General features: G+C 33.0%; 2 protein-coding genes across 3 annotated transcripts; both read right to left on the bottom strand.

Moving 5' to 3' along the window:
- Nucleotides 1-236: 236 nt before the first annotated feature.
- LOC132293519 (dof zinc finger protein DOF2.4) lies at nt 237-1,994 on the bottom strand. Its single transcript, XM_059791039.1, has 2 exons — nt 1,807-1,994; nt 237-1,624 (listed from the first exon to the last, which is right to left on the bottom strand). The coding sequence occupies exons 1-2, from the start codon at nt 1,858-1,860 to the stop codon at nt 656-658; spliced, it is 1,023 nt and encodes a 340-aa protein (XP_059647022.1). The 5' UTR covers nt 1,861-1,994; the 3' UTR covers nt 237-655.
- Nucleotides 1,995-3,576: 1,582 nt separating this feature from the next.
- LOC132293517 (transcription factor-like protein DPA) lies at nt 3,577-15,275 on the bottom strand. Of its 2 annotated transcripts, XM_059791036.1 has the most exons (10): nt 13,637-15,275; nt 9,981-10,227; nt 9,670-9,734; nt 9,386-9,429; nt 8,243-8,308; nt 8,011-8,151; nt 7,246-7,314; nt 6,411-6,509; nt 4,463-4,533; nt 3,577-4,044 (listed from the first exon to the last, which is right to left on the bottom strand). In XM_059791036.1, exons 2-10 carry the CDS (start codon nt 10,127-10,129, stop codon nt 3,867-3,869), a joined length of 882 nt encoding a protein of 293 aa, XP_059647019.1. In that variant the 5' UTR covers nt 10,130-10,227; nt 13,637-15,275; the 3' UTR covers nt 3,577-3,866. The 2 variants fall into 2 exon arrangements, with proteins under 2 accessions (XP_059647019.1, XP_059647020.1); XM_059791037.1 differs by lacking the exon at nt 13,637-15,275 and having other exon boundaries at nt 9,981-13,615.
- Between the last annotated feature and the right edge of the window lie 146 nt (nt 15,276-15,421).

Below are 15,421 nucleotides of genomic sequence, written 5' to 3'. Positions count from 1 at the left end.
AGATAACATGAAAAACTCAAAGGATGGGAGAAAGGGGAACCTATAACAGCATACAAAAACAAAAGTCGAATCAACCAAATGTAGCATGGTTTTCGTTCAAAATCCTTGAAAATTAGTGTGAAATTAAACTTTTCATTTCCGAATGCCAGAGATCTTATTCGAAGATGTGTAGTTCAACATAGAATCCAATTTCATAATGCAATGCAGCCTCTCACCAGTAATACTACCATATAATGTGAGAGTTATCAGCACGTACATATATAGTCTATAGAATTCAATACAAATAATTCAACACAATGCAAGATGAAACCTCGTGTGCAATATAAAAATACAACAACGCGTACATTCATTACTGCATACACCCGCAGACATTACAAAAGAAAATTAAACCAAAACCGAAATGTAAAAAAAAAAAAAAAAAAAAAAAAAAAAAAAAAAAAAAAATGAAAGAAACCAAGAACCCTTCCATTAATTTCTTCAGCTCGATCCAGGAGGGTTTTAGAGAGACAAACACATATATCATCCCATCCAAAAATTCCCCATTTTGCCCAAACTTGGTTAAGAACACCCATACTGTGGAGGCTTATACTACTTGGAAGCTTCACTTGCAAAAACTAAGCTTCGATATGGAACTTTGGAGATTACCAGAGATTGATTACAAGGGATTACTAGTGGAAGAAGAGCTAAATCCAGAAAGATCTGTCCAAGCAGTATTACCACCACTCCAATACTGATGATCATTTCCTGGCATTCCCAAGAACTGCCTTGACAAACCCAACCCTCGATTCTCTTCCATTTTCACTGAAGCCATTTGGGAAGTAAGCCCCGAAGCACCCATTTTCGCTCCGCCCTGACTCGCTTGCTCACCACCAAACCCTGAAGGCTCAACACCACTTTGAAATGGGTACACTCCTGCAGACTGCCCTTCAAAGCCACCAAACAAAGGGATCTGCATCTGCTGAAACCTCCACGGCTCAATATTACTTCCCGCTGGCAAAAAGGAACCAATGCCAACCCCAAGTGAACTACCACTTCCTATCTGAAAATTCATGTCACTTGTTACCGGAGCTGAAATTCCACCATAGTTTAAGCTAATGTCACCTGCACCATAGTGATCATTGAGCTGATGCAACGGAGCCATGAAGCGGAGTGGTGGAATTTGCGGTGAAATGCCTAATAAAGTACTTGCCATTCCCATTCCACCACTAGAACAAGAAACTGTACTGGTTGATGGAGAAGCCGTGCAATCACCGCTGACCGGAGATTTGGAGCTGCTCCCTTTGCTTGATCTTTTGTTCCTACGGCAGCCGCCTCCCACGGGGACGTTCCTCAGTGCACCCCCTCTAGTCCAGTACCTCCTGCAGGTCTTGCAAAAGTGACGCGGCTGCGTGAGACTGTAGTTGTTGAAATAGCAAAACTTTGTGTTGGTGGATTCGCATCTAGGGCATTTTAGTGCAGCCTCTGGCATCGGAATATTGGCCATCCGGGCTCGATCTGCCATCGAGCCAGGCCTGATCGAGCCTGCACTTCCACCACCGCCATGAGGCTGCAGAGGCGGCTGCTGCTGTTGTGGTGGTGGGAGCTGAGAGTTAGCACCTCCACTCCCACTTTGATGATTTGGTTGCTGTATGAGAAACCAAAAGAGCCAAAAAAAATTGAGAGATATAGTATATTCAACAAGAGATGTTAAAAATAAAATGGAATAGAGAAAGAAAAAGGATGGATGGGAATATTATTTATCTTTTGAAATTTGCTTTCTTTAGCAAAATTAAAGAAGCCATGAAAACGTATTGAAGAAACCCTTACCTGTTGCCAGTTGGCTGGATCAAGATAAGCTGGTGGGATGGAGGAAAAAACCATGGTTCTTGATGATCTTTAATTCTCTCTTTTGTAAAGTTTTGAAGATAATAGTGGATCGAGAATCAAATCAACAAGAGAGGGCTAGGTTGGCTTTGGCTTTGCAAAGAGAGGAAAGACTTAAAGAGAGAAAGGGAGATATATATAAAGAGAGGAATGAGAATAAGGAGCTTTATGTTGTTTATATATGTATAGATATAGATATATATATGTATGTATGTATAGTCTTAGTAGGTTTTTGTTTGTTCTCTGTTTCTTATTTTTTGTTTTATTGCTTTTTAGGGTTTCGAGAGAGTGATAGTTACTTAGCCTTTAAGCTTCTTAATGATGCTGCAGGGACTGTAGCAGTGCATAGCTAGTAAGAAAAGATCAGTGGCTCTCCCTCTTGCATGAAAAAGTAGTGTGATTTCATGTGTTTTTTTAATTAAAAGATTACTACTGTTTATGACCACCAAATAATTTGGCTTACATAGCCATTAAAGCAAACAAGTCCAATAGGAATTTTTTGACTTAATGTGTATGTCTGCATATATATATATATATATACACACATAAATATGTATAATAATCTAGTGTAAAGAATTTGTTCAAGGAAAAGTTAAGTCTTGTGCTTTGGTGTCGTAAACCAGTCCAAGAAGTTTCCCGACCGAATGAATCTTTTACTTCCCCTCATCTTTTCCCTCTCTCACTCCCACTATATCTTTACTTTGCACGAAATCGCTCCACATAGAGTATGTTGTATCATTGATATGTTCGCTCAATAAAAATACACTATTTAATAAACTTTGTTTGTTTACGTTGTCACTTTTTAAGAATATATTTAATTGATATTCATTCATTAAATTGGTATGCTTGGATATTTCAACATATTCTTCACATGCTGAGCGTGTTACGGAACTCACATATGGTACATGTCTACACACTATGAAACAATATATTTATGACAAACTGGAATGTTTTGGCCTTATTTTGCTTCGAGTTTCTAAAAATGGTTTTTGAAAATACTAAAAAATAGAAAACTGTTTTTAAATAAAATAAATAAATACAATCAAATAAGTTTCTATTCATTTTTATGTCAGAAGAACCGTTCTAAAAAAATGAACCAAATAACCCCTTCTATCTTTATTATGGAGCTGGGTTCAGGTTGGTTGGTTGGTTGGTCAATAAGCCAAATTTAGCCAGTTCCTAGGCAAAGACTTTAAAGCCAAAATGACCATTCGAAAAAAGAAAAAATAATATTTAGACCTACTTCCCCAAGTGAAACAATTGCATGAACTTCCACTTTTCCTCATCTAAAAAATAATAAAAGAAACTCAAGATGGCTTAGAATCATTTTTAACTTTTCTTGAAATTACAATCCAAATTTCATCTGAGAGTCATTTACAAACTCAACATAAACCAAAAAAATATAGATATATCCAAGACTAACAAAGAAGATTAATTTAGTGATTATGGTGATGCCTCATCTTTGAACAACTATAACGTGAAAAAGAATAATGTACAATGGAAGAATAAACTAAAATGTATAGGCAAAAATATCAATCAATTTGCAAAATCCAGCTACTATTAAAATGATAATGTGCGGAGTCCATTTACAAGCTATCTACAATCGAAAACTCTTTAAACATATCCTAGGAAGGGTAAAAATATTACCCGACTAGAATAAAACCACTATGCCATCACCTATTCTTCAAAAAAATAATAATAATAATAATGAAATAAAAACGAAACTGGTAGCAGTGTATATATGTATAAAATATTATAATAATATATTCTCACCAAGAGTTGTAGCCTAATGATATCTCATGTACTTTTCAAAGTGAAAGATCGAGAATTCAAATCTCATTAGAAATTACAATGGGTGTGTAACTTGTCAAGAAAAAAAAATTATAACAGATAAATGTGTATCAAACTTTATATACATATATATGATATTATAATGATGGATACATGTGTATGAAAATTTGAAGCTGCCCTATAAATCTATACTTATAAACCCCAAAGTTTGTTCACCTCCTTGTCTCTATTTCGGAATTCCAGTAGAACGGTCTAGTGCCTCCACATGCAATTTCGGAGCTTGAAGACGAGTGAACTGAAGAATTTTGAGAAACATGTCTACTCTCCGCAAGTTGGTAGCACCGCAACAACTTGAGAATGTAAGCATCATCATGCAAGGAAAATGGTGTACTGCGGACAAAATAATAATCGAATCAAAATAAGGAAATTTCACCCTCAGAAAACCACAATTCCTAAACCACCATTACCAACCTAGTTTAATCAATAGTTCTAATCACTGATCAAGGCTCATAAGGTCTTTCTTAATTCTCTATCCCTTTCCCCCTTCTCTTTTTCTCATTGCTTTCAACTATTACCTTTAAAAAGAAATTTTGAATGTTGAAAAGTTCACCAAAATACTAGATCTACAGACAGCTCTATACATGCAACAAATATGTTTTTAAATTCACATCAGATAAATAAGTAGCACATGGTGATTCATAGAAAAACAGTCCACTGAATACAATATGTAGTGCATGTTGAATTTTCCTGTTAATAGAAAAAATTAACCACCAATACTATATGATAAAATAAGGTGAAGTAGTCTTACCTATTGAAGTCAAAGTGTACCAATTGCATATCTTCAGAAATCTCAATTTCAACTGTAGCATGAGGGCTTGTCTACAGAGAATGAGAGAGAGAAGGTCAAGTTCAGAACACACAGCTGACAATAATAGGATGATTAGGAAAATAAACCCATAGCATTAGTTTAGTGCCAATTTATGCCATCAAGGAAGTAAAATATGCATGATCCAACGGAAACCTACTTCACCAACATTATCCAATCATGCACATATGGGAGCAAAATCTAATCACAGGAGTATATCAACATCATATCATATTTGATTAGATTTCTTCTTACATATATCCACTTACAATTATATTGAAATCCCATATAAGGTGACATACTGATGACACAAGCTTGATGTTTGGTTTGCTTTACAAAATGTATATGTATAAACAATGTAAATCGTAGAACATTTTACATCACTAAATTAAACACAATATTTACATATTACGCAAGAATAAACTTCAGAACAGATATCGTTGCGAATATTAAAAAATATAAAATCAGAACTATAGATTGCATATGTGTTACATATTATTGAACAATATAAATGAAGCAATATGATCAAGTTTTATATTCCAAGCCAAAAAACTTACCCCATTGGACATAAGCAATTACACATCCAACTCTAGATTAATGAAGGGATCCAACCAGAGCACTTGGAGTTGTAAATTGGGGGTTCAGCAGGGTAACACGCCTATATTTGGTATAATGTAACCCATGGATGAATTCTTAAAATGCAAATATGAGCATTTGACTGGAACCTAGTAGAAAGGAGTATGCAAAAGTCCTAAAAAACATGATTATATTATATTCAGTACTTTGAACATGCTGAAAAGAAATAAGTATCAAATTTTGACCAACCACATTATAGCAAGGAGTAAGAGTAATAACTAATATTGCCAAGAAAATCTGTTGAATTGTGAACTTAAAAGCAAATATAAAATAATAAGAACGAACTATTAACAAATCTATAGAACAGAGAGTTAGTGAAAAGATAATACAAGATTTTTTATACACTTCAATTTCAAAAACTAAAATGGAAAACGGAGGGGCTCTTCTTCTGACAATGGTTGAAGCTACGCGCTATCCTCTCTTGGTACCACTTGGGCACAAATTGGTCATCAAAGAGACATCAAGATACATTATGGGTATCTGAAAATGTGTAAAGTATTGGACACAAAAAAAAAAAAAAAAAATTTTCAAGTACATAGACATTACAATACGTGTGAGACAAGTTACCAGTCAGATGCATCAAACAAACACGTTTGACAATGAAAAATGTGAGCAGTTTCCTGGTTCACCATGAGGGACTTGCGATGTGTCCTTAATATATATATATATATATATATCAATGAACTACCGTGCGCCAATAAGGGGGGTGATTCCCACAAGAGAAGAAGTTCCAAAATCGAGAAAGAATGATAAATCACATTGCCAGTTTAAATCCTATTAGAGGAGTGCTGTGAGAAAAGGTGAATGTGAATGTATGTACAATATCCCCTAGACTGAATGGTCGTGAAAAATAATATACTTAACAAGACTCTGCTCTAAATCTCTGAAATTCTACATATGAAATTTACAAATACTTGCTCTTCATTTAGAATATTTTTGTTTTTATAAAATTCGATTAGAAAGATCAAGAATAAATTCTAACAACTCAAGAAAGCTTTAATCTCTAGTTAATAAGATCAATATTCTATTAAATATTATTTAGTATTTACTGCCGTGAAGGAATGGGGGGTTATAGGTCAAATGAAAGCCCAAATAGATAATGGAAATACTGAAAGGCTTCCAATTCTTCAACAATAATATACTGTACTTTAAGAATTTGAATAAGATAGCAGCTTATATCACAAATACCATTATGTTTCAATTACAAAGACTTGTGAAAATAATAATAATAATTGGAAGGAAAGAGGATATGTACCCGAACTAGTATAAATGGCAAAGAAAATCCTCCAGATGGAACATATCCAGACTTGATCAACTGCTGATTGCGTGACATCAGATTTTGGAGACCTGCAATCTGTTTCATATTTAAAGAAAATAAATTATAAAATTGATAATATGCCTTCTTTATATTTCCACATATAGAAAGAAAGGTAAACAATAACTAATACCAAAGATATCCCTTGTTAAATAATTAAAATTTTCTGAAAAAACATATACCCATTCAGGCTATTTCTAACTTTCATAGTTGCATGAATCTAAAACTATGTCCACGAATCAATTTTATTTACTGGATAGTTGCAACCAAATATAAAATTATACACGTTGTGGCCATTGCTTGGTGCTGGTAAAAACTCAGGCTAACAAGTGTAGACATGGATTCAAGTTTGATAGCAGCAGCTTTAAGAAAAATAATGTCAAAGGTTAAATGTGTCTCCATTCTTCAACCCCAGATTTCCAAGTAACTGGACCAGCACTACATAATGGCCTTTTTGCATTGGGCATATAAAGACCTAGAGCAAGAAAGGCATTCCTACTTATTTAATATTTTTAAGCTACTAAGTTGATTGTAAATAAGTTGAACTCCCTACTTCACTTAAACTAAATAAACGTAAAGGAAAACAGAAAAGTGATGCATAAAAGTCCAAGAAGTCTCAAGAGTGGGCATTTGTCAAACTCCAATTTCAACTGTAAACTTATACAAATTTGATTTTCATATCCATAGCATAACTAAAATTTCTCAAAACTCCCAAAAAATAATTTACATTGTTGTTTATTAAAAGGGCAAAAAGAAAATGATAAGACAACATTACTTGTTCTTCTAATTCTTTCAAATAGGCTGATTTCTTTCCAATCCCATTAATCAGCTTAACATGCAACGCCTGCAAGGATAAACAAAGAAATCTAGTCATTCTCTATAGAGTGACACTTAAAAATCATGCCAAATCAGTCAAGGTATGAATGGGTGATGAAAAGGATTGAGTAGGATGGTGACAGGAAAAACGAAACAAGAACAGGTCCCATCCTCTATGGAAGTTAGGAAAACCCAGATTACAAATGTAGAGGATGGACTAATAAAATTGTGAAGCAATTGATAAGAACATATAGTAAGCAATTTTCTCAAGTAGGAACTTGTGTTTTACATATCCATCACCTCTATTTTAGGGCTCGGGCCCCCCATAGCCAAGTGTTAGCCCCAAGGATATCTAGGGGGACAATACTGTTAGTCATGGTCACATTATCCGTGCTACAGTGTAACACAATCTTAATGATCCAGTTCCTGTAGCCTCATACTGTTAGTTGTGTGGTCACATTATCTGTGCTACAGTGTAGCAAAATCTTAATAATCCAGTTCCTGTAGCCTCACTTATTAGCCAGCCTCCCATCCAAACCACCAAACCCTAGCCTCCTTTAAACACCCTAGCAGGGTTATAACATGTACAGCTATATGCACATAGTCCCCCTAAGGCAAGCGCACAGATGAAAGTGTCTACAGTGTTCTTTTTTTAACTTAGAGAGAGAGGTAGAGAGAGATAGTCGTTTTGTTGATATGACAAATAATGAACTCTTATCCCAACCTTAAGCTGTTCAAAATCCTTCACATCTGTATTCTGAAGTCCCTTCCACCAAATTGCCTTTTTGTCTTTCGCAATAATATCCAGTGCCATAAGGACATTCAATGCATCATATACTCGTCGTCTTATATTCTTCTCATCAGACTGAAACATTCACAGGTTCACTTCTCAGCATACACAAGAAGTAACATAATAATAGCAGTGTAAAAAGGTTAAACTCTAGGGTTGATCAAACCTCATTGAAGGAAACTGCTGAACTGTTGTTAATTCTGGTAAAATCTGCTACAATTTCATCTGCAACCTGGACATCATGAACCAGACAACCCAATAATTATAAGATAAGACATAATCATACACAGAGGCAATAACAGTAATCTAAACGAACTGACATGACAAGACCCAGCAATGTAGGAAAGGAAGAAGAGAAGGCCGATCAGAATAACAGGAGAAATGAGAAGAAGACCAACAAATAGAGATTTTTAGGGAGATAACCTTAATACTAGTGTGATAAATCCTAAGACATCGAATCACATATAAGGGCAAACCCTAGACAAACCTAATAAAATATTTAGCAACCCCAAAAATAAGGAAACCACAAAATTAAAAAAATAAAGAAATAGCCTAAAATATAATCCCAAAATTCTTGTGCCTACACATATATTGCATCATGTGAGAGTAATTGCCACCGCCCTCATGTTTAAGTGGAGAACAGGAAGAATACGGTCAGGGCCCATCGCAGAGATGGGAGCTCACTGTGGAACACATGGTGATCTCCATCACCCACATATCATTTGAATTATATTGAAGAGCACGTGTTGAAAAACTCAAAAGCACATTTTTATCAACTGCATGATCTATAGATGAACAATTGTTAAAACCTTATTGTGCTGAAAATAAGAGAGAGAGAGAAAAGTGGTCAAACAAACTTTTCAACCCCCAAGCAACTATGGTCAATCATGCAAATTTTGTTCCTTGACTCTGAGAAATTAATTTCCATGCCCTCAACCATAAAGGCACTAATAATATGATAAAATTCCAACGCCAGCTAAATAGATTTTGAATTGAAACTGCAGATGAGAATGGGCAACAAAGAACTGCTCAACTTCTTGAGCCCTTTTGTGATACTGGATTGTTCCTAAAATTTGGCACAACAGCTCCTCGCTAGGTTGCATAAACCAAATCAGCAAAGTTAATATAGTCAGTTTTTATCTCTGAACAAGTATTCAAAAAGCGATAATAGTTAACTTGATCAGAAAATCATTTAGGATGCAAAACTCTTGTTAAAAAACTTTTTCATTTAGCAAACAAAATATAAAGTATTTATCCAAAGAAGAAAAGGAAAAAGACACAGGAAAAAGAGGACAAGAAAGAAAAATACCTCACTGCATGTGGTTCTTCCCTTTCTCTCTATCTTCTTACATACTGTAACAATAATAAAAGTGGATTTAGAATTTTTTTTAAAACAAAGATCTTTTCTATATTGTTCTACTAACTATATAAAGGCAATGCAATTTTTTTATTAAAAGAAAGACCCATAAGCTTCATTGTTATAAAGCTTCATTGATATAACATCAAACTGAGAAGTGAGAACATAATTGGAACAGCACCTGATGATATGAAACCCGCATGAAAGGGAGACACTTGATAAGAAGAATTACTGACCTATGATACTAAACTGGCGCAGGCCTCCACCAATAATTTTAGACACCCTTTTGTTCTTTGCTGCACTATTTTTTTAAAGAAGAAAGTATCAACTTGAGATAACTTAAAAACAAATTTAATTATAAATAAAATACAATATTGACTTGTAGTGGCATCAACTATCATCCCAACCATGCATGTTTATGGTTGATACATAAATACATAATGGTAGATTTAAGATTATTCAACCAATTATATATATATATTGGGAATAAGATGAAAGAAAAGTAGAGACGAGGAAGAAAAACATGATATAAGTGAGTTGCATCCACCTGTCCTTATGGATAGACAACTGATTTGAACTCTTTGTATTCTCATAAGCTGTTGCAGTGTTATCATCGCTTGTTAAAGCTGGGAAAGAAGTCCCTCCTTCGTGAGCAAAGCCACCAAAAGTACCTCCCAAATACCTGTTATCCATCATTATCCAGTAGCTACACTCCTTACCTCAAGAACTGAGGTAAACAGTAAATGTTTTAATTTCTCAAGTAGAATTACACAGTTTCTCGAAATCAAGTATACCTGCAAAGGATGGGTATACAAGCTAAAGAGAGAACTTACACCAAAAAAGAAAAAAGACAATTTCAAACACAGAGGCGAAGAGAGAGGACATGAAAGTTAACAACAAAGAGAAATTCAAAGAAAATCCAAATCTCTTCTTCTTCCTTTTCTTCTTTTTTTTCCTTCTTTTCCATTTTTTTTTTTTTTTTTTTTTTTTTTTTTTTTTTTTTGCGCACTTGCGTGTTATTTGTTCAACAAAGAAAACAGACATAATTGCAAACAGAAAGGCCAAGAAAGAGTACATGAATAGTTAACAACAAAGGGAAATTTAAACAAAATCTAAATCTTCTTCTTTTTTATTCTGCTTACTTGCATATCATTTATGAGAAATTATTAGATGGTCCTGGTCTATTTTACACTTGGTGGACAAATTCAATGACAACCCTCCGTTCATGACCCTTTATAATATATTAATAAACTCTTGTGGGGATATTTTCTCAATCTGAGAGTCTGTATTTAACTGGTACACAAAGTGTTAATGGTCCAGGACAATCTAAAAGTTTCACGTCATTTATTTACTCAACCAAAAAGCCAAGTCATATGGAAGTGTGAGCCAGAACTTGTGTTTGCAAATAATTATTTGTAGAAACAATATCATCAATACATCTAATTTTTTTCACATACATACAATTTGGAAGAAATTTTTCGTCAATTGTCATAAGTGCATGTTATGGCACTATATTGTGGGGAATATTTTCGTAAGTTTTGAAAAATTAAAACTAATACAATCGATAAGCTGTTCATGACCAGGGGCAAAGCTAGAAATTTCGTTTTAGGGGAACAAATTAGTACTATGTAATTATAATTATAAATCAATTGTAGGATATTTTTCTTTATTAGTCTTAGTAATATTGAGGAAAATATAATTCGAAAAATGAGAAACATACAACTTAAATAAAAAGAGACAAAAATTATATGAAAAGGAAAAACACATAGAGAAGATAAAATAACAAATTAAATATAAAACAAGAAGTGGTAAAGAAAAATATTGTTAAATAAATCGTTTTTATTCAACAATCGTTTAAACTTGCATTTTGGAAAAATATATCATTATTACATAGATGGAAGATTTTTTTTTTTTTTTAAATATATTGTTTTAAATAAACAAAAAATAGCAAGTTTTTACAAAACACGATTAATAAGAACAAAATCGAAAAGTATTTTAATAACTTATACACGGAGCAGCTATAGCATTTGTCATTTAATGAGTGAGAACTAAAAATATTAGCATATATGATATATATAATTGTTGTTGCTGGCATTTTTGTCATCTTGGTCTCATAACACTTTAAATTTTTCTCCTTCTTAGAGCTCCCAAGACTCACTAAGACAAAAATAATTCTAGTTATTCTTTTTTGTGTAAAAACCGTCAAGCAAAATGTTCTATAAGAAAGGTTCGTTTATTTTTATTAAAAATTATTTTTTTTTCTTTTTTTTATCTCTCTTGAACTCATAGAAGGCAAATTATATATTATATGTAAATGTAAATGCAAATATAGTAATAATATGTTATAGTAGGAACTAGTGTTTAACAAGATTTGGACTTCAAAAGTAAGGCTAAAAAAGTTCAAGGGGGAATTTTTTATGAGTTTCGAGGAGACAAAATTATTTTTATTTCCAAATTCACTAATTTGACAAGTGTTTAAAAAACTTAACAAAATTTTGAAAATTTTATGTCCCTAGCCCCCTCTCCCTCCACCCCTGTTCATGACCCACCACAACATATATATATATATATATAACAAAAATAATAATAACATTGTTCCCAAGTCCCAACCTGCCTATTTTATGTTATCTTTAAGTTTGTTCATTACTGCTACTATTTTATTTATGTTCTCTTACATTTTATAATTCCAGTGTAGTTCAGTAATTTTAAAATTAGTTGGACATGAGCTGCAGTACCCAGTAGGGGTCCATGAGTCTTACTTAGGGTCAACTTGTGGTATTTATGTTTGTGTATGTGCTCTAATTTTTTTTTTTTTTTTTTAGTCAGTATGTGCTCTAAGACTAAGCAATGTTTCTGAGTTTCAGATTTCTATTATGGAATCCAAGTCCTATTAGATTTACATTTACTAGAAGTCTGACCTCATAATGTTTTTCGCCAGAATTGATTCCAAGAATTTTTTTTTTTCCTTCAATTTACTTTTTTTTCTCTTTATCATCCATAAAAACTTAAAAGACATAATCGAACCTCATTCACTCCTTTTCTACCTTTTACATGTCCAATTTGACAAACTTCAATCCTTTCCTGTTTCACTGATTCAACCCTAGAACCTAAAAGAACAGAAATCAGCCCCTAACTATTGTTTGGGGATACTAATTACAGCTAACGACTCCAGAGCTTTTAATTTACTAGCTTAATAACCTCAAGCCACAAACTTCGAATTTTTTTATTAACCTTTAGACACAATTAAACTTTTTATAATCAACCTCATAAACCCTCTTTATTGTTGTTCAACATAAATTTTCTTATAAAGACTAGTAGAAGATTTCTTCGAGCTTGTCCTTCACTAAAATGTGTTTTTTTTTTTTTTTGGCTAGTTTGAATTTAAGGATCTACTCAGTAGCAAGATTTGACATCATCTCTCTATTTCTTTACTTGCAAAAAGAGATTTTGGTGCTATCAAATTTGTGTTTCAAACACAACTTCCACAACAACCAACCAAAAAACATGGGGAATTTTTCTTTGTTGTAACCTAATTCAATTCTTTGTCACTATAATCTCAAACTACTTTCAAACAGCTGGAGTAAAAACACCATGTCCACTCTCCCGCTCATTATTTGATTTCCTAGTAGTATTCTACGCTTCATTGAAAAGAAGTTTTCCCATGAATTGCCGAGTAGGAGCCACTTGTCAATAGCTTTCAATTTTAGTATGGTTGCTTGTGCTCTCGCTAAGGACTAACATTGAAACATAAAGCACCTTGTTCAATGAATGATATCCTATAAATTTAATCATTTACTTTCTTATTCAAAAAATAAAATATTAATTAATAGATCTCAACATCTTAACAAAACATTAACCACAATAAACAGTTAAAAACATACATTAAAAATTCTCTTCAACCACAAAATCTCTCAGACCCAAAACAATTGAAAATTCAGTTACCCTAACAATTAAACCTAAATACCTCAAAATTATACAATCCTAATAAAGTATCAAAATCTCCCCTAAAGTTACCATCGAGAACCGAATTCAAACTTAAATATTCAAATCAAAGATCGTAACATTAACAAAAAAGGAAAACCCTAATATCATATATCAATTCAAATCTTAAAAATAAATAATAAATAAATAAAAATCTAAACCACATGATACAGTTTCAAGTCTATAAAGAACGAGTCTTGAATCGGAAACGGAAAGGCTTACCTGAATATCAATCGGTATTTGATTTGTGAATGTTCGTAAAGAAAAAAGCACCAATGATATTTCCGATAAAATCTTTTCCGTAGAAACTAGAACAAACTATTTGTTCCCGCTAATACAAATACGAAAAAAGGGTCTGCTTTTGGCAGACCGCTTATATACGAGAGACGGTTCATTTTGTTGACGAAATTAACCTAATAGTGCTTTCTAATTTCTATTTCCGCCTGGGTCCTTTTTTTTTTTTTTTTGGGTGGTTCCGCGTGGTTGGTTAGGAAGAAACGAGTTAAAAATTGAAATTAATATTCTGAGCAAGAGCAGTGAATGAAAATTAATAATAATAAATTTCACGTTAAAAAGTATGAAAGTTATAAACATTAAAAAAAATTTATTTATGAATTTGTTTTTATCAACCATCTTATACTTAATTGTTTGTGTATTTCTCTTTTTTTTTTTTTCTTTGTTTTTTGTGGGGTTCTAAGATACCAATCTTAGTACACTAAATTAAGATTTATTAGTTAATTTCAAATTTTAAGTTGGAGGGCATTATGGACATAAAATAAGGGTCAACAATGATTCTCTCAATATTATAAATTATTTTTACCAACTACAAACTTAGGTGAATAATCAATCAGCTTTAAAAGTCTACATTTTTGTTGTTTGAGCCTCCTAAATCCTAATTTCACTTATAGGAGATTTCTTTTTGAAAAATTAAAAAGCAGAAAAGTTATTATTCTATCCCAAACAATTTTCTCTTTTCTTTATGTTATTCATACTCTTAGAAGAATTCCATTTTTTCAATTTCTGCAACCAAACAACATCTTAGGTTGACTGCCTAAGGTTTTAGAGCCTACATGGGCTTGTCCCATGTCAAATCTTATTAAGAAAAAATATAAATATATATGAACAGGTATACACTGCTAGCCAAAAGTTAAAGTAATTTTTCGCCTCGTAATAAGCAGAGCTAACCCCAGTCAAGTCCGGTCTCATCGATCAATATGCGACTCTTTTTAAAATTTGATATGTAATTTGTATTGGTCAATTTATACTAACTTTATCCGAATTCATTACACAATAACGAATAATGTAACTGATACTGTAAACCATTAGTGCGTCCATTTATATTAGTGGAAAATTGGATTCACCGATTCAGATATTAAGGTAAGGGCCCAGATCAAAGATGGGTAAGAGCTCAGACAAATTTGAGTCGTGGGCCAGAGGCCCAGTGCAGTCCTAAGATGGACCCATAAATGGGTTAGAAAGACCCATGCGTGTGTTTTATAGCTATTTACTAAACACTGAAATTTGGTCAGACACCGTGACAAAGCAAGTCATGGGTGGGCTTCCGCGTGCCAAGCAATTGTGAAGGCAAAATGCCAAAACCTAATATGTCTATAGCCAATCAATTATGGTATTGTGGGCTCTACCTTTATGACCTATTCAACAAAAGTGGGTGTCACTGTCACGTGTAGATATATAATGTCTAAACTTTTCAAACAAATTAAAATATTACTGTATCATTGTTGACCGCTTTTACCCTTAAATGTGACTCTAAAAGTGGGAGTATCATTTTGTTTGTTTTATAACGATATATTCTAGTGTGTGGCCACTTATATTATATGAAAGATATAAGTGCCCTCGGAAAAATATATATATATATATATACCAAAAAATTGTCATAATGCTTGTTAAAAAAAAAAAGTATATGAATCTTAATGCCGATAAATAACTTCAATCTTTATTTAACAAGAAAAGGTATTACATCTCATAAAAAAAATTCTTCATTAACTT

This window comes from Cornus florida, unplaced genomic scaffold (assembly GCF_030987335.1).
Source record: "Cornus florida cultivar Cherokee Brave unplaced genomic scaffold, ASM3098733v1 CherokeeBrave_3.0.0_Hap2_Chr02, whole genome shotgun sequence".
NCBI lineage: Eukaryota > Viridiplantae > Streptophyta > Magnoliopsida > Cornales > Cornaceae > Cornus > Cornus florida.
Note: the sequence above shows the minus strand (reverse complement) of the source record. Positions and strands in the feature narration are given on the sequence as shown.

Coding starts and splice junctions, on each gene's coding strand:
- LOC132293519 (XM_059791039.1), bottom strand. CDS start 1,860: ATGGTTTTTTCCTCCATCCCACCAGCTTATCTTGATCCAGCCAACTGG. Junction 1,625..1,806: donor ATCCAGCCAACTGGCAACAG/GTAAGGGTTTCT, acceptor TTTCTCATACAG/CAACCAAATCATCAAAGTGG.
- LOC132293517 (XM_059791036.1), bottom strand. CDS start 10,129: ATGATGGATAACAGGTATTTGGGAGGTACTTTTGGTGGCTTTGCTCAC. Junction 8,152..8,242: donor CAGCAGTTTCCTTCAATGAG/GTTTGATCAACC, acceptor TGAATGTTTCAG/TCTGATGAGAAGAATATAAG. Junction 4,534..6,410: donor TGCCATTTATACTAGTTCGG/GTACATATCCTC, acceptor CATTCTCTGTAG/ACAAGCCCTCATGCTACAGT.